General features: G+C 37.4%; 2 protein-coding genes and 1 long non-coding RNA gene across 4 annotated transcripts; 2 read left to right on the top strand and 1 right to left on the bottom strand.

The window, feature by feature from the left end:
* On the bottom strand, positions 1 to 21,754 carry ncapd3 (non-SMC condensin II complex, subunit D3). Its single transcript, XM_077581832.1, has 35 exons — positions 21,332 to 21,754; positions 19,747 to 19,919; positions 19,356 to 19,518; positions 19,058 to 19,224; positions 18,736 to 18,894; positions 18,591 to 18,652; positions 18,430 to 18,517; positions 18,195 to 18,328; positions 15,556 to 15,628; positions 15,337 to 15,462; positions 14,947 to 15,199; positions 14,659 to 14,697; positions 13,847 to 13,933; positions 12,864 to 12,937; positions 12,623 to 12,757; positions 11,674 to 11,894; positions 11,275 to 11,466; positions 11,081 to 11,178; positions 10,895 to 11,004; positions 10,022 to 10,129; positions 9,752 to 9,866; positions 9,201 to 9,296; positions 8,870 to 9,108; positions 7,314 to 7,393; positions 6,657 to 6,794; positions 6,403 to 6,536; positions 5,947 to 6,155; positions 4,445 to 4,555; positions 4,120 to 4,287; positions 3,339 to 3,451; positions 2,991 to 3,055; positions 1,673 to 1,720; positions 1,527 to 1,589; positions 1,066 to 1,114; positions 1 to 339 (listed from the first exon to the last, which is right to left on the bottom strand). Exons 1-35 carry the CDS (start codon positions 21,381 to 21,383, stop codon positions 273 to 275), a joined length of 4,209 nt encoding a protein of 1,402 aa, XP_077437958.1. The 5' UTR covers positions 21,384 to 21,754; the 3' UTR covers positions 1 to 272.
* LOC144061406 (uncharacterized) lies at positions 711 to 4,956 on the top strand. Its single transcript, XR_013296178.1, has 3 exons — positions 711 to 846; positions 3,004 to 3,169; positions 3,365 to 4,956. It is a non-coding gene; the product is annotated as an uncharacterized LOC144061406 (long non-coding RNA).
* A 477-nt stretch (positions 21,755 to 22,231) lies between the features above and the next one.
* LOC144061405 (lymphoid-specific helicase-like) lies at positions 22,232 to 26,199 on the top strand. Of its 2 annotated transcripts, none has more exons than XM_077581834.1 (6): positions 22,232 to 22,558; positions 23,370 to 23,467; positions 23,612 to 23,730; positions 24,495 to 24,617; positions 25,919 to 25,960; positions 26,051 to 26,199. In XM_077581834.1, exons 1-6 carry the CDS (start codon positions 22,551 to 22,553, stop codon positions 26,156 to 26,158), a joined length of 498 nt encoding a protein of 165 aa, XP_077437960.1. In that variant the 5' UTR covers positions 22,232 to 22,550; the 3' UTR covers positions 26,159 to 26,199. The 2 variants fall into 2 exon arrangements, with proteins under 2 accessions (XP_077437960.1, XP_077437961.1); XM_077581835.1 differs by lacking the exon at positions 22,232 to 22,558 and adding an exon at positions 22,850 to 22,895.
* The last annotated feature ends 297 nt before the right edge of the window (positions 26,200 to 26,496 follow it).

Genomic DNA, 26,496 nt, shown 5'->3' with positions numbered 1-26,496 from the left:
TCAAAGGGAAAACCAATTCCAATCTTTACTATTTGCATTAAACAGCATTACTTCTTTCTACATTTCTTTAATCCTTCAAAAACAGATCAAAGACTGATACGAATACATTACATTAGATGTCCTTTTTAGAATAGTAGGGGGGAAAAAAAGAGGGTGCGAACGGACCCTCAATTGAATAACATTCCGAAGACATGAAAAAGGCCCCTTTCAATAGCAAAGTTAAAATACAAAACCATCAAAAGAATGTGATGAGGATAATATGTAAATGTGAATTAAACACTGGTTCTCTTTTTCTGACGGAGAGGAGACTGTACGTTCCACTGCCTGGATCCAGAAGGTCTGTAACGGGAAAGGCGGAACGTGGAATAAGATATCACTTTAAAATTCAAACTTAACGCCTTAAGCCTCAACATTCACCGAACAAACCAACAGTTAGAATAAATGTTATTCATTCATTAAAAGATAGAGTAATTTATTATTAATAAATCTAGTCCAGTCTATATGGAAACACAATGACATGATTTTTTTTAAACTTAATATGTAAATAAAATGAAAGAAAATATTATAAAAATGATTTAAAAAATAAATAATTATATTCAATACCGCAATGCTTCAAATAACATTTAGGAGTACAGTATCTGCTATTTAACCAATTTCCACACAAGCTGCGGTGTCTCGGTCTGAACACTGGATGGCGCACCCACACAATGACATACTTCGTTAAGACAGCCGAGGAAGAAAGCCACACTGGTTGAACGGCTACTGTAGCATCGTGTGCTACCTACACAGCTGTTAAGAGCCATTAATTATTTATTTAGGCAATTAATTACAGACTGCAGCTGCAATGTGAGTTATTTTAATAGTTTTGCTTTCTTATGTTATTAACTGTCGTGTTTGTTGATGTTGTCTTTCCTTGTATATGAAATGTACTAAAAATAAAACTCTCGACTTACCTTAATAGCATCTACTTATAAAGTGTTTTCAACTCAGCAGTGTTGGCAGAAACATGGGCAGTAAAATTTAAACTTTTTTTTTTTTTTTTTTTTTTTACATGGCACAACTCACGGATTTTCATCTGACCGCACATGAAGAACGCTAGACTCCTGGCGCGAACCTGTCAGAACACAAAGACAACATTTTAAGATCACGCAAACCAAAGCACTGTCAAACTTTAATTAGGGGTGAAACAATTTGCCGTTTAGGTTCAGTTTTGGGGGCGAAAGGGAGACAGAAAGAAAGAGAGCAACAGCCCTCAAACACTAATAAACAAAACTCATGCTAGAATCTCAACAAAAGGGACCCAAATTGACAAGAACTTTAAAAGCATAAAGATACCGTAGACAACTTGAATTTATGAGTCATAGTATGTGAAAAAGTTGAATAATATGAGACCTTTAATAACTTCATTTTCTAAATACACAGTGTAGGTGAGTTCAAACTGACTTATGATCAAAGGAAAATTTCTTGACGTGCCTTTTCATAATTCATAACATTTCATAAAACTGAGTATATGGGAAATTTCATACTTGTTGCTTTGTCGCTGTAGATAGCACTGACTGCTTCCTCAAACGTTAGATTGACGCCAACATCTGGAAAAGTTGGGGCGAGGCGGAGAGATTGAGTTAAAATGGTGTGCGATACTGCAACATGTGTAAACATTGTGGCATCGTACCTTTCGGTGTGCTGATTGCTCTGTTATTCACAACACGTCCCGTCATTGCTAAAAGACAACACAAACATACGTGCAAAGGAAATGGTGCTTGTTTATAAATTGTTCGGAAGAATATTGATTGTAATCCAGATGACTTAAATCCGTATCTGACTGAGCAATCGTTGCTTTTTCGGCCGGCCTCGTTCAATGTTCCAAAACGTCGCAAAGCCACTTGGCACACCATCTCAAACCCTCTTTTCTTGTCGCAGAGAAATTTGCTAAAAAAAAAAAATTGATTGCAACAAGGAAATGTTTTTGAGATTATAAAGAGGGTGTGTGGCAATTGGCAAGAAGCTTTGCAACATTTTGTAACACTGAAGGAAGCCTGCCGAAAAAACAACACTCGCTACATGCGCAGCTCAGCGAGATATAGACTTTAAGGGGGAATATAATAAATAAATAAATAAATTTAAAAAAACTTAATTGCTTGTCTTTGTAGTGTGAAATTAAGTACATAGCACATTTTTGGTAAGCAAGGTGTTCAGAATTTTATGTTCTGAACAATTTATGCTCAAAGGTGAAACAACAATTTTTGATTTGATTTTTTTTAAACCTGCATGTTCACTTTTTGTGCTTTCTGAAACACCCAAATGTGCCAGAAGATGTTGCCAAAATCCATGTCTTGGTGCCAAGTGATGCATCTCAAATGAGAGATATAGTAACTGCCCCGTCGCTATTCAGAAGGATCGCTGTGATAAGCACATAATGCACCAAGACAAAACGTGAGACTGCGGCAGCGACCATCTGAAGATGATTAGAACAAAAAAAAAAAAGTTGTTTTTTTTTAACCATCTGAAGATGATTAAAAAAAAAAAGTTATTTTTTTTAACCATCTGAAGATGATTAAAAAAAAAAAAAAAGTTTTTTTTTTAACCATCTGAAGATGATTAAAAAAAAAAAGTTATTTTTTTTAACCATCTGAAGATGATTAAAAAAAAAAGTTATTTTTTTTAACCATCTGAAGATGATTAAAAAAAAAAAAGTTCTTTTTTTTAACCATCTGAAGATGATTTAAAAAAAAAAAAAGTTATTTTTTTTTAACCATCTGAAGATGATTAAAAAAAAATGTTTTTTTTTTTAAATTATCTGAAGATGATTAAAAAATTTTTTTTTTTTTTTTTTAAAGCCCTAGAATACAAATAGTGTCGACAAAGGTTATGGAAAGTTATGGTCACCTGCTTGACTATGGAAAACAACTCAACAAACCTCTGAAGACTGACACTACATTGTTACAATAAAGGAACCGCATGTGCTGTAGATTAAACTTCAACTGATGCACCTGTTCTTTCCAGAGTGGACTTCAACTGTTGTTCTGACCTGGTTCTGGCCAAAACATGTGTATGCCTGCAACAACAACAACAACAGAGATTTCATTTTTACAGCCATGCAGATGAATACATTCAGATTCACGCTGCACAATTTGAAGAATCTCCGATCAAATCCAGTCCAAAATGTGAGGTAGGCAACAAGTCCCCTTCACCTAAATGGTCTGAGAAGCATCTTTTGTAAAAAAAAAATAATATTTGAACTTATTTTTCTCTCCAACAAAAAAGGTTGACATATACACCATAACAGATTGTGTAGACTTGAAATGTAAAAAATGTCCGAATAAATTATGAAAACGTACCTCTCACTGTGTGCACGTCTTGCAAGAAGTCGATTTGGATGCAGCGGCTGTGGCGTGGAAAAGTTGAAAGGATGCAGACGCCTTGACATAACAGGAGAGCGAGTGACCGAAGCCTGCCAGAAGATATCAGAATAACGACATTCGTGAGCTGAAGGACCAATGAAAGAAAGTTGGAAGTCGTCTTTTTTTTGGTTGGTGCATTGCTTGAACAGAACCCTGATAATAGCTTTAAAAAAAATACTGTTATGTCATGTTACGTTACTTCCATGTTTAAATCTATATAGTATAACAAGACATTTTTAATGAAAACAAAATATTGTTCCCTCAGATGAGAAAAGCTCATATGGGTGTTAAATTAAACTGAGTAATTAATTATTGTCCATTGCCTCTTAAATTATGTAATCCAATAAATGAAGTATTGTGTCTCTTAACTCTTTGACTGCCAAAAACGTTAAATAACGTTTAGTAAAATCCTATGGAGGAGTGCCAAAGACGTTAAAAGACGTTTGTTTCAAAACAGAGGTGAAACTAACCATTTTCTATCGTTGATTACTGAAAAACGGAATAAGGTAGAAACAAACTTTTTTTTCTGATGAAAGATGAGAGTCCAATCTTTCATTTGGTAGTATGTGTGTTTCCATAGTCCAAACACATAATTTTCTATGGACCTTGAAAGATCAGTCAAAATGCTTAAAATCGGCTGGCACCCACGGCATCCCTTTTCTGAAAACGTCTGGCAGTCAAAGAGTTAACATTCACTCTTCAAATGTTACATTCCTACCTGAGGAGTAAGCATTTTGGGGTTTTCACTCAGATTGCAGTTGTCCAGCCGCATCTCCATCTCACGCTCCTTCTCGGCTTCCTTCAGGGCGAACTCTACTTCTGCTCCGAGTTGCTCATCTCCGGCGAATAACTCCTTTACTTCATGACGGTAGTCCTGCATTGTTACCTAACACAAATAATATCCCCGTGTCACACATCCAGTACCAATATTGCCTTCTTTGAAATCAACCTATGTAGCTTCCCACTTTTTCAGTACATTCTGAGATTGCGCAACAATATCCCCTCTTAATTGATGGGAAAACCGGGCAGTTTGACATACTAACCTGTAGGTAGGCTGTGAGATCTTTGAGGACAGGCGACCGTTTATGCTCCAGTAAGTGCTTAAGACTGATGATTAGAGGAACTGTGTTCTCTATGAAGGCCTTTTTCCTGACCTGGAGACCCAAAAAACAAGTTGAAACTAGACTAAGTGCAATTTCTGCAGAAATTGCGTGGGAATACTGAAAGCTGAATGCTTATGAAAGAAATTGAAAGATAAATTATGTGAAAGTTACAAAGTAAGACTTGTACGAAGAATACTTGAAATGCAATTTGATGAAGGTGGGATTCGAACCCTTGCCTCCTATTTACTGGTCAAAGGTCCGCTGTAGTAGCCTTCCCATTGAGCCACAATGGACTTGCTGTCATCATACAAAAAAAAAAAAAATCCTTGTATTTTATGACAAACAAAAATACCCAGAGACTATTTTCTTTAATGGACTTGTATGTTCTTTTGGAATAAATTCCTCACTTTTTTTCCCTCTTTCCCTTTCTTGATGCGGTTTCAACTGTGAAATGTATATTGTATAACAATGTGTGCCTTAATTGTTTGGATTTGAAATTATAAATAAAAAAAAATTTTTAAAAAAAGAAGACCAGGCACTTCCGGGTGTATGCGCCAATCATTGCCGAATGTACAGGAGCAGTATAAGGTTGACATGTCCAAAGCACGCAGTCAAGAAGGAGCGGTGTAATCCCGGGGTTAATGTCTGACTCTGCAATATTATACCAAAAAAAATGATATTGGGTAGGTGGCTCAAATGCTGTTGTCAATAAATTGGGGTTCGTTTATTCAGTCGTTTGATTTACTGGCTCATTTCAGAGCGCTTCTTAGATTGGCTATATTCAGGGATGTGATTTGACCAAAGTGAAATTATCTGAAAATTTAGCCGGGGGTCGGGGGGCCGCTGGCACTTTCAATGCACTCACATGACAAAGAAATAGACAAAACAACAGCATAAATTTTCAATGTATATTGAACTATCCCATATAAAATGGCAGTTTTAGTCAACTCAAAATCAGTCACATTCAAAAACATTGGACTGCCTTTGCTTTTAAAAACTATCACTGAGAATATCATCATATCTAACTAATGTGATTACTAAGTTAACACACAAATAATGTTGAAGAGTTCAAATTTCATGAACAAATAATTGTATCATGACCAAATGAAAAGTAACTCATATTAGAGCATACCACAAATGTCTTTGTTATAGCAGAAGATGTTATCTGTCGGAGTCATGTGCATACACAATGAACTACTAAAAAAAAAACAAAAAAAAAAACAGATTTTTTTTTTTGGGGGGGGGAGATAAAAAAAAGCGGAATTCCGCGAATTAGCGGAAAAATCACATCCCTGTATATTTTGTCATGTCACAGTCAACGGCAAAAATGCTTTTCGGCATTCCCACAACTAGCTCAAACTGAACCTAATAGTATTTACTGGTACTTGGGAGGAAGAAAGACCTACACTCAAACATGTCCAATATTAGCTTCACCAACTCACCTGAGAAACCACCTTATTTTGCGCTGCCTGAAGAACTGCTTTTGCCATAGTGGCCATGTCTGCCTCTTCTCTTTCCTCCGCTGCAGCACCGCCAGGCGGGTGAGATACAGCCTGTAGCTTCATCTCTTTCAGAGTCAGTATGTTGAAGGTGTCTGACAAGATGCCTGCACCATCTGCATCCAGAGGCAGCTCTTCATTTGCAAAGCAGGCTGGATTGTAAAAAGGCCGAATAAGATGTGAGAAAACAAGTTAGGATTTTGTTGCACCACACCATGTCACCATTCCAATTTGCAAGACTGAATGACAAGTACAGTGGCTATAAACTTCTATAAATTAATTTTTCATTGATCCATCTAATCAGTCATTCGAATCATTTTCCTTAAGAATCATTTATTTGCATGTGTGTGTTTTTTTTTTTGTATTACACTACAAATTTCTTTGCATTAAATCGCTCACCCAGTACACTTTGGCTAATCTTGTTGGTGATGTTGAAGCGCTGAGCATCAGTGAAGTTTTGCAGCAGAAAACGGTAGATACGAAAACGTTTCTCACGGTGCTGAGGCCCTTTTAGGGAGAACCGGACTTTTTCACTGAAAATATTTGGGAAAGGAAAAAACAAACACTGTAGCATAATGGTTTAGGGCGAGGGGGGGGTAGACATTACGTAGCAGATACTTCTCTCGGTTAGTTGGGTCCAAACCAATTCCTACCTTTCAGTTTGAGGAAACTTGTTGTAGGAATTGTGTCCATTGTATGAATTGAAGTGGTAGATACACTCAATGAAATGCTGACTAAACATTTCTGGGATTTTTTTCAGCAGTAAGTGGAGCAGGCAGTATTCACACAGACTGTAACGGACAGAAAAAAAAAATGAATGTGGTTATTCTAATTTTTTAGGTTTTGAACCAAGTATGTTCTTAACTTTCACTATTGTTGTTAAATCCCAGCTCATTTACTCACTCAATGAACATTAAAAGGGGCATGATTTAAGTTTGAGTGTTAAAATAACCGTATTTTTCACCCACACATTTTTTAAATTGTATAATGGACAGAAGGCACTTTCATGAGAAAATAACACTTGGCTCATGTCATTCTCACATTGACGTCATCAGACTCTAGGAAGGTTCAATTTATTAGTTCATATGCGACATCGCCATGGACTCAAAGCACGTACAAAATCAATAGAGAAAAGTACAAACTTTGTCCTTAAAAAAAAGATTTATTTTCAAGGATGTCCCATTCATAATTGCAGTTGCATGAAATTATTTGTATTCTTCTTAAATGGCCAAATTGATTGATTGTCTTACTGGGATTATGCAATCTCCAACCTTTTTTGTGCTATGTAAAGGATGTAAAATGTGATTTACCTGGCGATGTCTGGGACGGGATCAACTAGCGCCACCATGAAGCGGAAAAAGAGAGAACCCTTCCATTTCACAAACTCCTCCTAAAAAATATCATAAACCCAATTGGCTTGGCAATAGTATGGACAGTGATGAATAGCAATTTACAGTCTAACTCACAGGATGTCGCATCGGCAGAGGAAAAAAAAAAGGTTTCTAAATTCTAATTAATTAAAGGGATAATTGACTCGAGTCACTCAGCAGTAAAAAAAAAAAAAGTTATTATTTTGTCCAGAATGAATTTGATTAAAAAAAAAATAAAAAATACAATTAATACCTTTAAAACCCCTGGGCGTTATTTTATTTTGAAATGGCTTGGTCAGAACCAACAAAAAGCCCAAAAATGGTCAAATAACGCCCAGGGGTTAAAAAGAAAATTTTCCACTTGCTGTCGACTGAAGATGACATCACCTGTGCTGAGGAAGTAGGTAACGACCAATCATGGCTCACCTGTTTTCTGGGTTTGGTCAGCAAAGTGAGCCATGATTGGTCGTTACCTACTTCCTCAGCACAGGTGATGTCATTTTCAGTCAACAGCAAGTGGAAAAAATTGCTTTTAAAAGTTTGAACTCTACATGAAAAAATAATGACTTCATCAAATTAATTCTGGTCAAAATGTTAACTTTTTACTGCTGAAAATGTCTCGGTGAGTCAATGTTAGAATAAATGTACATAAGTTATCCCATATTTACTCTTATAGTGTTGCAAAGCATGACTCATGTTCTTGCAAGCTGCAGAACAGGAACTGTGCGCTCATCACAAGATAAGGACTGAAACATTTTGTTGTTGGAACGCCCTGTAGAAGAAATAAAAAGAGAGGGCTCGGGAGAGTGTGCCTGAGAGCGGTTGGGAGATTGAAACTGAGCACATCTCTGTCAGTTCTCCTCGCGAGTAAAAAATAATCCAAGTCTGTTGTCTTCCTTCCTTGTCTCTTGTTTATTAAATGTTTTAGGTTGACTGAACCTGACAGTCAAGTATCCCTCTTCAAGGGACAAAAAAAGTCCAAACCCATCTGACCCAATTTGAAAAAGCAATTGCCCTGCCTTGTTACTTGTAAATACATACATACACGCACTCTCGATAACCAGCCACGGGGGGTAATTTCCTTTTTAACGAAAGAACAAATTTTCTCACATCACCTAATTAACTCTTTGACTGCCAAAAACGTTAAATAACGTTTAGTAAAATCCTATGGAGGAGTGCCAAAGACGTTAAAAGACGTTTGTTCCAAAACAGAGGTGAAACTAACCATTTTCTATTGTGGATTACTGAAAAACGGAATAAGGTAGAAACAAACTTTTTTTTTCTGATGAAAGATGAGAGTCCAATCTTTTTTTGGTAGTATGTGTGTTTCCATAGTCCAAACACATAATTTTCTATGGACCTTGAAAGATCAGTCAAAATGCTTAAAATCGGCTGGCACCCACGGCATCCCTTTTCTGAAAACGTCTGGCAGTCAAAGAGTTAAATATTTCTCAACCTTAAAATGACATTTTTGTAAAACCTCAGTCTCTTCTTACCTGTAGGAGGTTGGTCAGCATGATGAGTGTTTGCATCCTGATGATTGTTTCACTGTCTCGTAGACAGGCAGAAATGTTGGGGATATAGTGAACCACTATATTTGTGTGTCGAACGCATAGATCACACATAGTCACCACAACATTGCTGCGTACAGCGACTTCTGTTCCACACTCTAGCTCCCCGGCAAACACTGGAAGGTACTTCTGGACCAAATCCTCATTATGTAGACACATCTTACCTAATCCAATTAGAAAACATTGAAAAAAAAAAGATGCACAGTTTCTCACACCATTTACAAATAATGAAAGAGACAAAAAAAAGTTTGCTTACCCAAAGTTATGACACCTTGCGCTCTGACTTTGGTTGGTAGCGGGTTTATTTTGAACTGCGAGAAAGGAAGTGAAGCAGGGAGCTCATCTTGACAATCTGTTAATTGTAAACAGACCACCTGTCAATCATATTACCGTTTAATGATGGTCATTTATAAGAGTTTACTGGTTAAAATTAAAATGTAGAGATGATGTTTGATCTTAAGGAGAGAACTTAAATACAGTATTCTTCAACCATGAGTTAGCTGGTATTCCATTACAAATTACTAAGTTTGAAAAGGTCGAGAGCAATTAAATCTAAAGAATATTAGTCCATTTGCATTGTGATTTAGGAGAGAAAAGGGGGAGGGAAAATATCAGCATTCATTTATTGCCTTTGCAATGCTTTTCAAATTTTTAATTTCACATAAGACAGAGCGGAGGTCGAAACGGAGACAGTAAAAGATTGAAAACTATACTGAAATAACCGTACAAAAACAAACAAAAAAAAAATACTAATTGAATGTTTGTGCTTTACACATTCAATTAAACATAATGCATGTGATACCGTACCTAGGAATTTGTCTGAATGTATGGTAAGGATAGCTTCCACAAGCAAGAGCATTGTTTTGGACACTCTAGCAGGACAGTTGAGTGATGCAGCACCACAAGTGTGAAGGTGTTTCACCTGGAAGACACATTTACGGTTTACAAGCACAGCTTCATACCACCACATGCATAAAGCTCTTGGTATACACCCCTGTGTTAATGCATTGACAATTGCTCGGAAATGATGATGTTGTTGTTTAACCTACAAAATAAAGTAATGAAGGTAGTTCTCACCATTAGCTCCTCATTGATATTCTGGGTTCCATTTTCTTTCAGGATGATACCAGCTAGATAAATCTCACACAGTGACACCAGCTCACCACAGTGATGATTCAGAAAAACCTGGAGAGGGGGTGGGGAGGATACAGAAATAATTCAAACGGAACAGAAGTAATTGAAATGGATAAATACTAAACAGACTTATTTCTAGGATAGCTCCAGTCAGTTTTTTTTTTTTTTTTCCAATTTTAGTGCTGCTCACTAAAGATCATTTTTCCATAATCGATTATCTGATAATTATTTTTTCCATTTTTTTCCATTAATTAATTCATTTAATTCCATAATTTATATTTTACATTTAATATATATTATTTTTATTTCTTACAATTTAATTAAAAAAAAATTGTGTCTTTAAAAACAATTCCACTTATACAAACATTCACTCTGAGCCCATTGTGTTCCTAAATTCGCTCTCTTTGACAAGTATACTTGTTAATTATTTTTTTTTTCAACGGGGCTAGAAGGGGGAAAATCTGATTATGGTCCACTGTAAACGTCAAACTTGGAAACAACTTTACTGATGCACAACCACCAGTAGATGACATCATTGCTCCATTTTATAAGAAATAAATACAGTTTGAGAGTCCATGGGGGTAACAGCTACATTTTGTGAAATTATTAAGTTATAAAAGCACGGGACAAGGCAGAAAGGAGAGTCCATTATTTTATTTGGCAGATTCGGTTTATATATAATTATTGAACATAATATTGTGTGGGTATAGAAAATTTAGAATTTTTCTAAAATGGCTGGCAGTGAATGAGTTAAGTTGAGGACTAGCTGTACTTATTTCATCAGAAGTTTTGAAATTAGAAAGCGTGTTCTCCAACCTGTGTCTGTTTGACATCTTCATTGCTGCCAATTCGATGCAGAGTATCTATAGCAGCACTGATAACCTCGAGTGGCATAGTAAAGGACTTCAACCAACGCATAAGATCATCTGCAGACAAATAAAACAATTAAGACAGACAGATTAAAATAAATGTTCTTATACCATCACTGTAAAGATTACTCACCAACTATCCTAGCCTTTGTGTCTTCATTCAAGTGAGCCGAAATCTCTCCAATCACGCACATGATGTGACAGCAGGTTGTCACGCTCACATCTTTCGAACTAAGAAAAAAAAAAAAAGACTGGATTCTGAGCAATCACAAAAACACAGGGTAAAATTCAAAACTTTGTAAATACTGTAAATGTAGCCCACCCTACCTGACCATGTTGTCCCAGGCATCCATTAGTTTCTCATAAGGAATTTTGGGTGATGCAGCAACTACCTTGCAAAGCAGCAGCCAGGCTCCAGCACTGTGATCAGCCTCCGTGTGTGAAAACAGATTCGTTATGAATGTTGCAGTAAACTTGTTTTGTTTAGTCCAGATGGTGATGGCCTGACTGAAATATTGGCTGGAGAACAAAAGACAAAAGTTGAATTTGAAATTAAAAACAGCAACAAAACAATAGTAATCGCTGTTCAAATAAACATAACTACAGGGCACATAAAATAATGTTTTGAATCTTTTGAACTTAACTGGAATTGCAACATATAGAAAGGTTAAATGCAATTGAGTTAGTCCATGACCATGCTTCTGAATAAAAGACAAACCGACAAACCTAAGGTCCTGACACTCATCACAAAGCAGATTTAGCAGCTTCCAGCTCAGCCTCTGACTGGTATCGAGATGGCAGCCGGCGGAGTATGCTTTGACCTTGCTGAACAAGATGTGGTCTAGAGCCTCCAGGGCTTTCTCCTTGACAGAGATCTCAGAATCCACCATAGCTGTTAATACACCCTGTAGCCACGCCTTCTGCACCAGGCCGCAATCTGGTTTAGCCTGGTTGTAGGCACAATAAACATGACAGAATGCAGCATGATTGTGATGCTTTAAACACACTGAATTGTCCGTTTTCTAAAAAAAAAAAAAAGTTGCTCAACTGCTATTAGCAGGGATGTGATTTGACCAAAGTGAAATTATCTGAAAATTTAGCCAGGGGTCTGGGGGCCGCTGGCACCCAGCTAGGTCCAGGGCAGTGTCCTGGTGGGGGGACAAGGGGGGCTCATGGGTTTTCCGTGTTTTTAAGTACTTTCAATGAACTCACATGACAAAGAAATAGACAAAACAACAGCATAAATTTTCAATGTATATTGAACTATCCCATATAAAATGGCAGTTTTAGTCAACTGAAAATCAGTCACATTCAAAAACATTGGACTGCCTTTGCTTTTAAAAACTATCACTGAGAATATCATCATATCTAACTAATGTGATTACTAAGTTAACACATAAATAATGTTGAAGAGTTCAAATTTCATGAACAAATAATTGTATCACGACCAAATTAAAAGTAACTCATATTAGAGCATACCACAAATGTCTTTGTTATAGCAGAAGATGTTATCTGTCGGAGTCATGTGCATACACAATGAACTACTAAAAAAAATAAAAAATAAAAAATAAAATAAAAATAAAAAAATCGGAATTTTTTTTTTTGGGGGGGAGATAAAAAAAAGTGGAATTCCGCGAATTAGCGGAAAAATCACATCCCTGTATTAGAGACTCACATTAAGCATCTCTCCCACACAGTGCAATGCTTTCTTAGACACAGACACAGCCGGATCTCGACAGCGCTCCGAGAGCAGAGAAAGGTTGTCCCAGCTCATGGGGATCACGCCGTGTTTCAGAAGACCTACAAGGGCCTTGGGGGAGGGAAAGAGAATTGAAATTTACCGAGCGACACAAATACGGTAAATCTTCACACTGCACATGAAGTGTAGAAAAGTATCAGTGGCCAGTTCATAATACCTGCAGTGCTGATTTGCGAACATTAGACTTGGAGTCTTGGACACGCCGTATGAGGAGAGCAATGTTTTCTTTTACTGCATTGAAAATAAACATCCACATTAAAATGCATCAAACAAAATCAGTTCTAAACATAATATCCATGCATCATGTTAACTAGCCAAACAGTCGTGCCTACTTTTTTCTTTTTAAGTCTTTAAACCTTTGACTCTACTTAAGACAATAAATACATTTTACTTCAATATATATAGCGCTAGAGCAGGGGTCGGGAACCCATGGCTCCGGAGGCACATGCGCGTAGCTCTTTCATCCTTCTGTTGTGGCTCCCTGTGACTTTTGAAAATAATGTAAATTATAATTAGATTTTAAAACGAACAAGCTAAAATAAAATGAATTTTAATATTATCCGTTCCCGTTTCAGTTGCTGGACCGTAGTGGGACGACACAGAGGTGGATAATATTTTGATGAGTTTGGAATTGGATTTTTGTTTTTCAACTCATTCAATCCCAAAAACGAAGTTAAAACGTTTTTAAATACTTTGTCCTTTCCTCCCAAAAACATGTTTGCATTCATGTTTTTTTATGCAAGAGCATACAAGGCTTTAGTGCAGCTTCTGACATGAAGAGGTGTCTTGGTAGTGGCAATGGTAGTTATTTAAAAAAATAAAATAAAAACGACCAGCAGGTGGCAGAAATGTATAAGAGATCAGCCAGGGCCATGTTCCAGAACTTTTCCCTGAGAAATGAAAAGTCGCCCTCTTTACATGCATGCTACAATCTGAAGCGCACTTGAAAGCATCTTTCTTTGGGTAATGCCCAAATATATCTATAGAAGTGCTTTCCATGACGGATGTCCACAAAATTTGAATGAACACTTTGAGTTCAAGACATTGTTAATATAAAGTTTTGTTAATGGGCCAAGACGGGCAAAAATACCTCATCAAATGCAAAAATGTCAAGACTTTATAGCATTTTGTATGACTCACCATCACAGACCGTGCTATCTGTGCTACCGACCTCCACAGTCCTGAATGGCAAAGAGTGGTAGGTTTTCCGAGGCTGTTGGAGACTGCCTAAAACACAAACAATTACAGGCCAGTTATTTCACTGATCCAGAAAATTCCCACCTAAAATGATCGAATAAACGGACTGCATGGCAAATAGATTTAAATGTATTATGCTTATAATTTCTCTAGTGGGTTGAACACGCTCTACATTAACTCTTTGACTGCCAAAAACGTTAAATAACGTTTAGTAAAATCCTATGGAGGAGTGCCAAAGACGTTTGTTTCAAAACCGAGGTGAAACTAACCATTTTCTATTGTTGATTACTGAAAAACGGAATAAGGTAGAAACAAACTTTTTTTTTTCTGATGAAAGATGAGAGTCCAATCTTTCATTTGGTAGTATGTGTGTTTCCATAGTCCAAACACATAATTTTCTATGGACCTTGAAAGATCAGTCAAAATGCTTAAAATCGGCTGGCACCCACGGCATCCCTTTTCTGAAAACGTCTGGCAGTCAAAGAGTTAATGTTGCACACCACACATAGAACCAGAGCACACACTTGAAAGCAAGCAAGCAGTGTTGTCAGAATTACTGATTCGGCTCCTAATAAGAGAAAAGCAAGTTGTGAAAAAAAATACTGAAACGTTGAACATGTGTATTCATTCAGAGGACAAATTAAGTTCACCTGTAATGGTAATTTCAGGCCCAACAATCAATCACCCTGCAGTTCCAAAGCCCAACTCTGTACAGATAAGATATTGCCACTCCAAACAAAGAGACAAAACTTTACCTTCTGTTATTTCCCCTTCCAATACAGTCTGGGTTGCACCTAGAAAAACCGAGTTAATTGAAATTTAGTATATATGCAGTAACAAAATCATCATACAAGCTTTCCTTCATCTTGAATTAAAAAAATAAAATTAAAAAAAAGCTAAGGTTTATTTGAAGTATTATATGAATAAAAGATATTCATAATCTGACACTTTTTAGTAAAACTTCACAGATTAATTAATTCAGTATTACTGGACAGTTAATATGGAGAAGAATGATAATTTTGCAGGAAAAAAAAAAATATTACTGGCAGAGAAGAGGTCTTGGACAGCACAGGCAGCACTCGGTGAAGGCAATTCCAAACACTGGGCAAGGCAGGCGAGGACGTGGCTTTGGACAGTGGGCGAGTGGTCTTTGCGTCGAGCAAACAACAAGCTCTGGATTAGGAAGCGATGTGAAAGGTAGCAGGCAAGTCCAGGATCTTCACATTCCTCGGGCATCCTCTCTGGCTGTCCCAGTAGAACCATCACGACATCCACAGAGAACAGGCGGAACACCATCTACCAAACCAGTCGACAATATTGGTGATTATTTTAGATTATTTACAATATGGCAAACGGCTAATCCGCCAAATCAACCTAATAAAGATGCATTATTATAGGCAAAACATAATTTTATTGGAAAATAAAGGGATTGCCTTTGATTGTCTTGAGAAGTTATACAGCCACTTGATGAAGCGTGCATATTCTGTAGTTGACATCTCGGATATCAGCAAGCCAACAGCCTGGGCTCCGTGGTTTCTAAACTCACATTTCTCCACCATCTAGATACCATAAAAAAATACATAACATCACGTAATACAAGGAAACTGCAACAGAAATGTCCTAGCCAGCATGATTTTGGCTGAATTACTCACCTGAACACAAATGTGCTGCAGGAGTACTTGTAAAAACGGGCGCGCCGCGTCTTTCAATTCATTTACAATGTAACTGCAATTCCAAATGCAAAGAATCACCGAGTTAGACTATGAATGAAACAACACTGATGGAAAATGCTTTGTTCCAATAGTGATAAATTAAGACAGACAAGCTACAAACAACTGAAAAATCCAACGCCTATGAAAATGAACAATCTCTTGTGATACTGTTAATAAAACTAAAGCTGACAATGGTACAGACCAGTGACACTCAACATGCGGTACGCAAAATATTGACAGCTTAATGGACAATTAGGTTAAATTTAACTTAGAAAAACTTTCCGCTATTTTGGACTGTAGGATACCTTTATCTCCAAACTTGTGTTTGCTAGGTGACCTAACAACAACTGACTTACCACATAAACAATTTCAGTCTACACTTGTAGCCCTTACTATCGCGAAAAAAACAATTCTTGTTAACTGGAAAAATAAACAAACTCTTAATATCGACCAATGGTCTAACCTCCTCATAAATCACATTTTAATGGAAAAAATATCTGCCTCAAATAAAAACCAAATATCAAAATTTATAGAAACATGGTCTACGTATATAGAATTTTTTAACCTAATTCTGGTTACTTAATTCTGTCTGTTAGCGAGAGCCACTACATCGTGATAACTTACATTGATGTTTCTGCATTTGGCAATTTATTATTATATTATATTATTAGTATGGGATTTTTTTTTAATGGGCTTTAGGTGAACTGATGAATACATACATGCGCGCATATGCTCACCCACATACAAAAAAAAAATAAAAATAAAAAATATATATATGTGTGTGTGTATATGTATATACAGTATATTTAAAAAAAAAAAAGAAAAAAAAACATTTTTATTAATTTTTTATTTATTTATTTGTTTTTTAAAAAAAGGAGAGCAATGACGATGTCAAATCGAATGAACAATACTGAGCTCTCCTAAAAAAAAAAAAAAGGGTTAAATTTAACTTTTGCATTCAACACAATTGATTTGGATTTTCCCCTATATTTAAGTGCAGTGTTGTTCAAACTTTGCACTGACCGGTGGGCCACCTCCTCAGACTATGGCAATGACAAACCGGGCCGGGTTTTAAAAAGGACCCACTTCCCTGAAGAGCACTTCACCTTATAAACTCAGACTATTCTAGTTGAAAAACAAAAAAAAAAAAAGACTATTCTAGTTAACATAAAATATATACAACCAAGTTTTGTGTTAATTGTTGCCCACTCGGCACCTTGGAAGGAGCGTTCCTCCTTTTGCGGCCCCTTTTCAAGGTTTCTCATTTCCCACAGTTTTTTTTTTTTTCCAACATTATTCCTTGCCCTCCTGGGCGTTTAGTTCACGGGATGTTGTTAATATTTGTCAACTGTGGGCCTGTGAAGCCCTTTGAGACTCTTGTGATAAAGGGTTATATACTTACCATGGTGTAATGTTACAGCGGCTTACGATAATATTAAATATACTTTTTTAGGAATGAAACCTCTTTTTTCATTTTAATCAACATTAAGGGTCTACTATATGCAATTGTATTTTAATGTTAGTCCAAGATGATGCTATGTAGACAGCAGTAGATGGTACATGGTGTTAAATGTTTGATAACCACTGGTATGGACAAAATGTGTTCTGTGGTTACAGTCATAAAATGTTTTCAATGCGCAAAAAAACGTTTGTTCAATCCTCAAAGCTGTCTGACCGATGCGACTAGCCTCTTGAGACAGGGATGTGATTTGACCAAAGTGAAATTATCTGAAAATTTAGCCGGGGGTCTGGGGGCCGCTGGCACCCAGCTAGGTCCAGGGCAGTGCCCTGGTGGGGGGACAAGGGGGGCATAGCCCCCCGGAGCTCATGGGTTTTCCGTGTTTTTAAGTACTTTCAATGCACTCACATGACAAAGAAATAGACAAAACAACAGCATAAATTTTCAATGTATATTGAACTATCCCATATAAAATGGCAGTTTTAGTCAACTCAAAATCAGTCACATTCAAAAACATTGGACTGCCTTTGCTTTTAAAAACTATCACTGAGAATATCATCATATCTAACTAATGTGATTACTAAGTTAACGCATAAATAATGTTGAAGAGTTCAAATTTCATGAACAAATAATTGTATCATGACCAAATGATAAGTAACTCATATTAGAGCATACCACAAATGTCTTTGTTATAGCAGAAGATGTTATCTGTCGGAGTCATGTGCATACACAATGAACTACTAAAAAAAAAAAAAAAAAAAAAAAAATAGAATTTTTTTTTTGGGGGGGGGGTGTAAAAAAAGCGGAATTCCGCGAATTAGCGGAAAAATCACATCCCTGTTGAGAAGAGATCCTACCAGCATCTAAAAATCTTGTAAACGAACACTGAAAAGGTGGCATTCCCATTCCTATGACATCGTCCATCTTGAGAAGCAGAGTGGGGATTTCTGGTAGACTTTGATTCACAATTAACTCGTAAGGTGAAGAGCCAGAACTACATACAATAGGTATAATCAACAATGGAAAACCTAATTACCCAATTCACAGTACAATCTCAAAATACACAATATTCTCTGTAATTGCTTTGACACTCATCATCATCGTAAACAGCATTGTTTACCAGACAAATTGAATGGCTTGATCACGTGTGGCGATTACTGCATGACTGGGTACAAGCAAGGTTGGCCTGCCTCGGTCCCTTTTATTCATCATCAGGATTACGTAGAGAAGACTGTGGAAAACCATTCTCAGGGACTGGACAGATGAAGAAAGAGATTAAACATGTGATTGACAAGCCTCTATTATCCTAGATAGGTTACTGCTACAATACAAATAAATATGTGATTGAAAAATACTTCTTTTTGGTCTCCATGTTTTGGTGAGCAAATCAGCTGCAGGCCGTAGAAGGCCATCTCGGGGATGCTCTGCAGTTTATCAATATCTCTGTATAGAAACAACATAAGAATCAGGTTCCTGTTTAAATAATGGGAGGAAAAACTAAATATTATAAACTTACTGTTCAGCGGCAAGGTTTAGCTCTCCAATGACTGGTTCAAAGTGAAGCAACTTGCAAAAAATCTACAGAAAATGAAAAAGGTTAATGAAAAGGGGGGTGCAGTGCAGTTCGGCAAAAAAAAGTTGGCTGGGATCTTTATTATTACCTGCGTGCAACAGCAAGCACTTTGTGGTTTGCCTTTGAGTGTGAATGTCTGCAGAAGTCTGAGAAGACTTCGAACCAGAAGAACGAGTGCATCTCTGATCCTGTTTAGGTCTTGGCTTGAGAAATTGAGCTCCTCTTCCTCCTCCTCCTCCACTTCCATCTGCATGTAGTACACTCAGGCATCACAATTGGCTGACATTATTCAACACATTTATTAGAACAACCACCGTACTGAAAAATACTTAAAAGCTCAAATCTGGGGTGATTAAGACTTATGTTTAGTCAGATCAAACATATTGGTTTGTTGATGTTGAGAGTCAGACCTCTTGAGTTTCCTTCCGGGGTGGTTTGGAACGCTTGCCCTCTGCCTGAGAACTCTTTAGAGTGACCTTTTTGCGCTTTTTGCCCAAGTCCTCAGGCCAACAGTGAGTGATTGCACTCAAGCAAGTGTCCAATAAAACCTCATGAAAAACTTTGTTGGCAATGCTTCCTAGAAGACAGACAAAATGACATGTTTAACTGTTAGCAAAATTAAATACAAGGGAAAGAAAACACTTTTCTGTATTGGATAACGACACCTTTACTTTCATGGTCTGTGCAGAGCGCAAAGTGAATGTTTACCTGGGATTCCAAGCAGCAACAAATAGAGGGAAGCAGCACAGAGAATTTGCTCCCTCTGTCGAACATTAGCCGCTTTGGCTTTTTTTGTAACTACAAAGAAGGCCAGCACAGCCACCAAAGACTGCACAGAAAAACCATTCTCCCTCAGCTGTATCCAAATACTCTGCAGTAGAAGAGACAGGCATAAAGATCATCTTGATTCAAAATTATTGTCTGAGACCTAAGATGGTTCTGGATCACATAAAAAAAATTCCTCATCAGTCTACCAAGAAGGAAATTAGGTGGGTTTGCTTACATTATTGAACAGACTTAAAGCAAAGTTTTTAAATCAATATTTTATTTTTTTTTATTCCCTGATGCATGAGATCATGTGTGCAGCAACCAAATAGACCTGTGAACTGTCATCTCTGCTAGAAGACTGTAGTTGTTCCTCAGAAAGCGCAAGTAGACACGTGTACAGCCTTCTGAAATCTTCCTCTCCACAGGCGGCTAGTTCCTCTTCTATTTCATCTACCATCGGCATCATCTCTGTAAATTCTGCATCCCACACGGCATCAACCCAGGCTGAAAGGCAAAGTTGATTCCATTACCAAGAAGCAAAAAAAGTAGTTATCTACGATAATTGTCAATGAACATCATATTTACCGTACAGTGTGTAGAAATGTGGTTTTTTTTCAGTTTATTTTAAAAAGCCATTATTAATTACTAATTTCGCTAAAGTTATAAAAACACAGTATATATAAACATAATAGTTTTTTACAACAACGCTGAACTATGTTTACAATTTAATATGTACTAGTGGATGATTTTTTTAATGATTGTAGTTAAAAATGGCAAGAATTTATTTCTCATTTCCAGTCCCAGATCATAAAATGGCTGCAGGAGGGCGGCCGATAATTGTATAGGCCACTGCCGCGAGTACCCATACCTTAAAATAAGACTGGTATTAATTAGCACCAATGCCTATTATCGGTAGTCACTCATCATAGTCAAGATGATACCAACTCTGCCTCATTTTGAGCTGGGAAAAAAACCCTGCATTCATTCATTCATTTATTGTTTGTTTAAACTCAATGTGGTACATATTTATTCAGTACCAAATATTTAAAAAAAAAAGTTTTAATACATTGTGTTCAATATGGGAAAATGCTGCTTTTATTTACCCAAATAGTTCCAAAATGGTAATTTTAGAGCTGGATATCCAATATCGTTATACTGCAATATTTTTACTCATTGCTATCAAACCATCATATCTACAGTATATTGAATGTGAAAATTGGTAGTTTGGGTTTACTTTGAAATACTGTACACCTTTAGCAACAGTGACACCTGTTCGTAAACTTTTTGGACAAAGATTAACGCACTGTTATAATTGAGTTAAATCGAGAGCACTGCACAAGTTAGCCTACTGTTCCACCAGGTGGCGCAGCAACCGCAGTGTTATTACCTGTTGACTCAAGCATACGACTTCGACGGTCTTTTATTTTGTCTCTCCTCGCTCGCTGTACTGATGTGCGTGCGCGTGCACGTGGGTGGGTGGGGCCGGCTCCCGTGTTATTTTCGTTTACAAATTTCACACACACACAACAGTAGCCGTTTGTTCAAAACAAATAAAAAGGGTGACATCCCAAGCAACGTATGCCGGTGGCATTCTTGCAAGACGTCACAATGCAAGTATTTTTGCGGTAGCCGAAATACGCGCTATCTATGTTCGTCAGGAGCTAAATAAACTTGCTCAATGTTCATTAAGAAAACTCATTTAAAGCCAAGACTCAAACTCACCAATAACTTTGGAAATTAAATCAGTGTAATGGTGTAAATAGACGCCCGCCGTGCCTAGGTCATGCTTAAACAAATTTGAAAAAGAACGTAAGAAAACTGATGCTTTCGAATACACCGTAAAATAGGAGGACCTATATTCTACTCCTTTAAAAGGCGTTATTTAGTCGGCAGTTGGCCCGTATTCGCAATTTTACCTTGAGAGACTTCATTAAGCTTCAAAAACTGCAACGCAGACGTCAACTCCATCTTGAATAAAACCGCCACATAGAGGTTCGCACATGCGCAGTATTTGTCCCGATTAATCGGAAATTACCCACGGCAGTGACGTCATGTCCGAGAATCCGGAAAATCTCTTCAACCTACTCTTTGAAGTCTAAACTTTACACAAGGCCAAATAACCATAATCCCGAAGACCAAAAATGATCTTCTTCTAACTGATAACCGTCGTACAATTTGCTTACTACATAATGATTGTAAAAATTTTGCATTAGTGTTTTCTCAAATAATCAAAGCTATTCTAGAGTCCATAATTGATGAGACTCAAACTGTCTTCATGAAAAACAGACATATATCAAATAATATCAAAATAGTATTAGTATTAATTGATTATTCAGATTTATGTCCTGATTTCTGATAATAGTTTTATTCTTTTCGTGGATTTCTATAAGACTTTTGATTCGCGGTTCTCAAATCCTCAAAGGATCTGGTTACGTTTGGACCATTTGCCAATTTCGAGGGGTGTGATACCGAGTGTTTTTTTTCTTAGTTAACTATAATGCATTATGTTACATGAAATTAAATCATATGGATTTTTTTCTAAAATATATATGCATGTTATTGTTGTACCAATTTCCTCTTTAGCATTAATCGCTAAAAGCAATCGTATTTACGTTGTTACAGAAACCCCTATATATTAAACAGTGTGTTCGTCCTCATTTGGCGCGAAAGAAAAGCAAAAGTACCGCCCTTTCAACACTACTGCACTACTTGGATCAAGCTAGTCAAATTTATGTTCACTAAGTAACGGAAATAATTCTTTCAAGGTAAAAGTTTACGAAATGGAATACATACAATATGCGGTAACCTTGGCCGTTTCCGTTTAATGTTGAAAATCTCAAACATAGCTCTAGGTCATTCTGACCATTTTTTTCTTTTAATAACTATCTACTTGATTGTCAACGTTGAAACTCGGCGTTATCGAACTTGATATTCGTTTTGTTTGCAATTAAACAGCACTTCGTATCCTCTGGGATATCTGCGTTTCTGCATTTACAGCCAGTTGTGACTACATAATTGATTCCTGGATAACCACGAACTAGTTCTGTGTTTGTCAAACGTGTTCTATTTCGTTGAATTCCAAATTTAAATTGTTACTTTGTCACAGATAAAGCGTTGTGACTCTCCTTGGAAACAATGAGCGGGTAAGATGCAGGACTTGTTGCTTCTATTTGTTAAGAAGTTGTACTTTTTGCATGCACACCACGTGTTCACTCATGAACGCGGAGAGACGTAGAAGTATTCACATTTAGTACTTCCCGTGCCTAGAACATTGAATAACCTCATTGTTGGTAAACCTTTTGGCAACACCACTTATATTCTGTCAATCATTGGTATCCAAAGTAATGTTTCGCCCTCGGTAGTGATGTGGCAATGATGCCATGTGAGCAACAACATCAGAGCACACACTAAAGCCGAGTAAGGGAGAGGGGAAAACGTCTTCGTTTTGTTTTTTAATATTCGTAGGTCTTTAAATCATAGGTTAGAACGGTGTTCTGAGAACACACCGTAGCCGAAATGTGTGTGATTTAAGAGAGAACGATAACAATATCATGACTTGTTTTTCTAAGCATTATTGAATTTTCTGGCTAACTTGTCTCTGATGGTATCTAGTCACTACTCTTACTTGGGTGTATATACAGTATATATATATGCATGGCGCCTGGAATTGCTAATGTGCTTTGATGTATTTAAGAAGCATTACTTAATTTAAAAAACATTGTAGCTTCAAAAGAAAACATTCCAAGACCCTATACACAATTGCTATATCAGATATATAACAGAGTATGCATTGCCCATTGGTAATGTCAAAAAACGTATTTGTAAATACAGCGACAATCTTAACTTCTCATCAAAAACCAGTAGAAACGATTTGCTCCTTCTGTTTCATTTGTTTTCTCTCTTCCTCCCCCTCTATCTCTCTTACCCGTTCATCCCATACCTTTCTGTGAGCAGTGTTAAACAAGAACCTCGAAGTGTTTCCCCTCATTGCCCCAAACCGGATGAGTCTGAGGAGCCACTGGGAACAGCAATGGAGACAGGAGCTGCTAAGGGTGAGAAATGAAAAAAGTACATGAGTCTAATCAGAAAGCTGATAATGCCCCCGAAAGTAAATGAGTTTAGCAAAAAAATAAGATTCTCACTCACTAGCATTCACATCCGAGTAAAATTTTTGTTGTTGTTTGGTTTGTTCCAAGATGCCAGCGTGAAAACTGAGAATATGGCTTCTGAACTAATTGTCACTAAAGAAATGGAGGAGGTGGAGCAACATCTGATGGCAGAAGGCGAAAAGAAAGAGAAGGAAATGATGGACAAGGTTTGTTGCTAATCAATCCAACTAATAACTATGATTACATATGGCACCACTATCTTGAAAGGGAGATTTTTTTATTACCTTTTTAGTGTTTGTATCGGGTCTCTGGACTGCCCGTTCACCCATCGAGTGAAATTATATCATGGAAAAAAGAACTTTTTTGAGCCTGCTTTTTACCCATCTAAAAATGCAAAACACCGCCAAAGTGTTTTTTCCCTCCATTCACTCATCTCTTTGTATTCCTCCTCACTCCTGCTCTCCAAGCAGCAGCCCCTCCCAACCCAAGAAAACTACTGGGTCCTCACTCGTGTATGTCATAACCTGTGTCCAAATTCACACGGACTTACATACGAATGGGTTGTCAATGCTGTTTGTCGGTAGCGCATTGACTGACAAGTCCATTCATGTAGTGCATGCTGTCGAGTCACGCCGGGAGTGACGTCATGCAGCCGACAAATTCGGCCTTCGGGAGGACACGGGCATAGTCGCTTATGTACCGCCCCTGCAGACGAAACCCGCCCACATTCTCCGTGCCGGCCCGCCAGCAGTCTTCTGCCAAATCCTTTCACTTTTGCATTAGAGTTGAGAGGAGATTGCCAATGTCAAAGGTCAATGACAGTGTATTTCGGTGGCTTGGCTGTTGTGCCAGTGTCAACGCAATCTTCTTTATGGGTGCATGCTTTAATTGTGCTCTGTGTTTTTATGTGAGGGGATTTATAATCTCCTTTACCAAATCAACTGTTTGTGTCATGATTTGGAACAACTAGGCTCAGCAGTCGTTGAACAGAGAGAGTCATGAAATCCGGTTCAAAAGACTGCAACATTTGCTCCAGAAGAGCAACATCTACTCCAAATTTCTGCTGACCAAAATGGAGCAACAACAGAATGAGGTACTGTATGTGTCAATACGGCATTTCTAAAATTAGGAAAATGAATCTTTTTAAGTCATTAGTACAGACGCTCCCCACCTTACGAACGAGTTAGGTTCCGGACGATAGTTCGTAAGGTGAATTTGTTCGTAAGTTGCTTCAGTGCTATATTTTGTATTATAATCAGGGATGTGATTTTTCCGCTAATTCGCGGAATTCCGCTTTTTTTATCTCCCCCCCAAAAAAAAAATTCCGTTTTTTTTTTGTTTGTTTTTTTTGTAGTTCATTGTGTATGCACATGACTCCGACAGATAACATCTTCTGCTATAACAAAGACATTTGTGGTATGCTCTAATATGAGTTACTTTTCATTTTGTCATGATACAATTATTTGTTCATGAAATTTGAACTCTTCAACATTATTTATGTGTTAACTTAGTAATCACATAAGTTAGATATGATATTCTCAGTGATAGTTTTTAAAAGCAAAGGCAGTCCAATGTTTTTGAATGTGACTGATTTTGAGTTGACTAAAACTGCCATTTTATATGGGATAGTTCAATATACATTGAAAATTTATGCTGTTGTTTTGTCTATTTCTTTGTCATGTGAGTGCATTGAAAGTGCCAGCGGCCCCCAGACCCCCGGCTAAATTTTCAGATAATTTCACTTTGGTCAAATCACATCCCTGTATAATTTATGTTTAAAGCCTATATAAATATATTGAAGGTTTATATAAGTATGTTTAAGGCTTGTACAAGTAACCTGCATTGGTTTGTACTGAAAAAAACTTAATAAAATGGAGAGAATACGTACAGTACTGTACTGTACTACGTATGTTAGAGAGAGAGAGCGAAAGACACACACACACAGTATGTACATGTACGTAATAAGAAATAAAATGAAGTTTAACTTACTTTTGGAAGATGTACTCTATGCTTAAGGAGATGATGGAGGAGGAGGAAGAGGAGGATTTTATATCATGAGAGATTATTCGTCGTCGCTGGAATCGGCTTCAAAAGTTATTTCCTGCTTCATGGGGACCGGCGTTTTCTTCCTCCTCCTCCTCGCCACGTTGCTCAGCCTCCAATGAGCTCTCACAGCGCCAATCGTCGGTATTAGCGGCGGAAAGAAGCACTACGCGCAATACAAAATCTAACTTACAGCATTTCTTTCCGAACATTTTTCGACATACTGTACGCGCAGAAATGTTCGTATGTACCGTTGTTCGCAACTCGAATGTTCGTAAGTAGGGGAGCGTCTGTACTCAGAAACGGTTGGTCCTTAAAGATTTTACTTTGATTTGTCTTTCTCCTTACCAGGAGAAAATCAAGATGGAAAAGCTTGAAAAGAAGGCCAAGAAAGTGAGGAAATATTTTTTTCTGAGCAAATTTATCGTAAGCTTGTCACTGGCGTAATAAATTCAATTATCTGTTTGTATTTTTTGTGTACAGGGTGCCAACAGCACTGGGCCTGGAAAAGGTAGGTGCTTATTTATTTATTGGGGCGGCATGGCTCAGTGTTTGAGTGGTTGTCTCCCACCCATGAGGTTGTGGGTTTGATCCATGTCGAAGTGTCCTTGAGCAAGACACTGAACCCTGACTTGCTCCCAATGGACCTGGCAGCATCCGTCCATTGGTGTGTGTAAATGCGAGGCTTTGTAAAGCACTTTGGGCACCACATGGTGTAGGGAAAAAAAACACTACATAAAAAGAAGTCCATTTGCCATTTAAACAGAAGAAATGTACTTCATATGTTATTTAGTTCTATGGGCGGCACTTTGGTGCCTTGATTGGCACGTCCGCCTCTTAGTTCTGAAGCCCAGGGTTCGATTTCAGCGCCGGCCTTCCTGTGTGGAGTTTGCATGTTCTTCACATGTCTGCGTGGGTTTACGCCAGGT

This window comes from Vanacampus margaritifer, chromosome 12, assembly GCF_051991255.1.
Source record: "Vanacampus margaritifer isolate UIUO_Vmar chromosome 12, RoL_Vmar_1.0, whole genome shotgun sequence".
Taxonomy (NCBI): Eukaryota; Metazoa; Chordata; class Actinopteri; order Syngnathiformes; family Syngnathidae; genus Vanacampus; species Vanacampus margaritifer.
Note: the sequence above shows the minus strand (reverse complement) of the source record. Positions and strands in the feature narration are given on the sequence as shown.

Coding starts and splice junctions, on each gene's coding strand:
- ncapd3 (XM_077581832.1), bottom strand. CDS start 21,383: ATGGAGTTGACGTCTGCGTTGCAGTTTTTGAAGCTTAATGAAGTCTCT. Junction 6,795..7,313: donor CCCGTCCCAGACATCGCCAG/GTAAATCACATT, acceptor TGTCCGTTACAG/TCTGTGTGAATACTGCCTGC. Junction 1,721..2,990: donor GTCCACTCTGGAAAGAACAG/GTGCATCAGTTG, acceptor GTTGTCTTTTAG/CAATGACGGGACGTGTTGTG.
- LOC144061405 (XM_077581834.1), top strand. Junction 23,468..23,611: donor GGAGACAGGAGCTGCTAAGG/GTGAGAAATGAA, acceptor GTTTGTTCCAAG/ATGCCAGCGTGAAAACTGAG. Junction 24,618..25,918: donor TGGAGCAACAACAGAATGAG/GTACTGTATGTG, acceptor TCTCCTTACCAG/GAGAAAATCAAGATGGAAAA.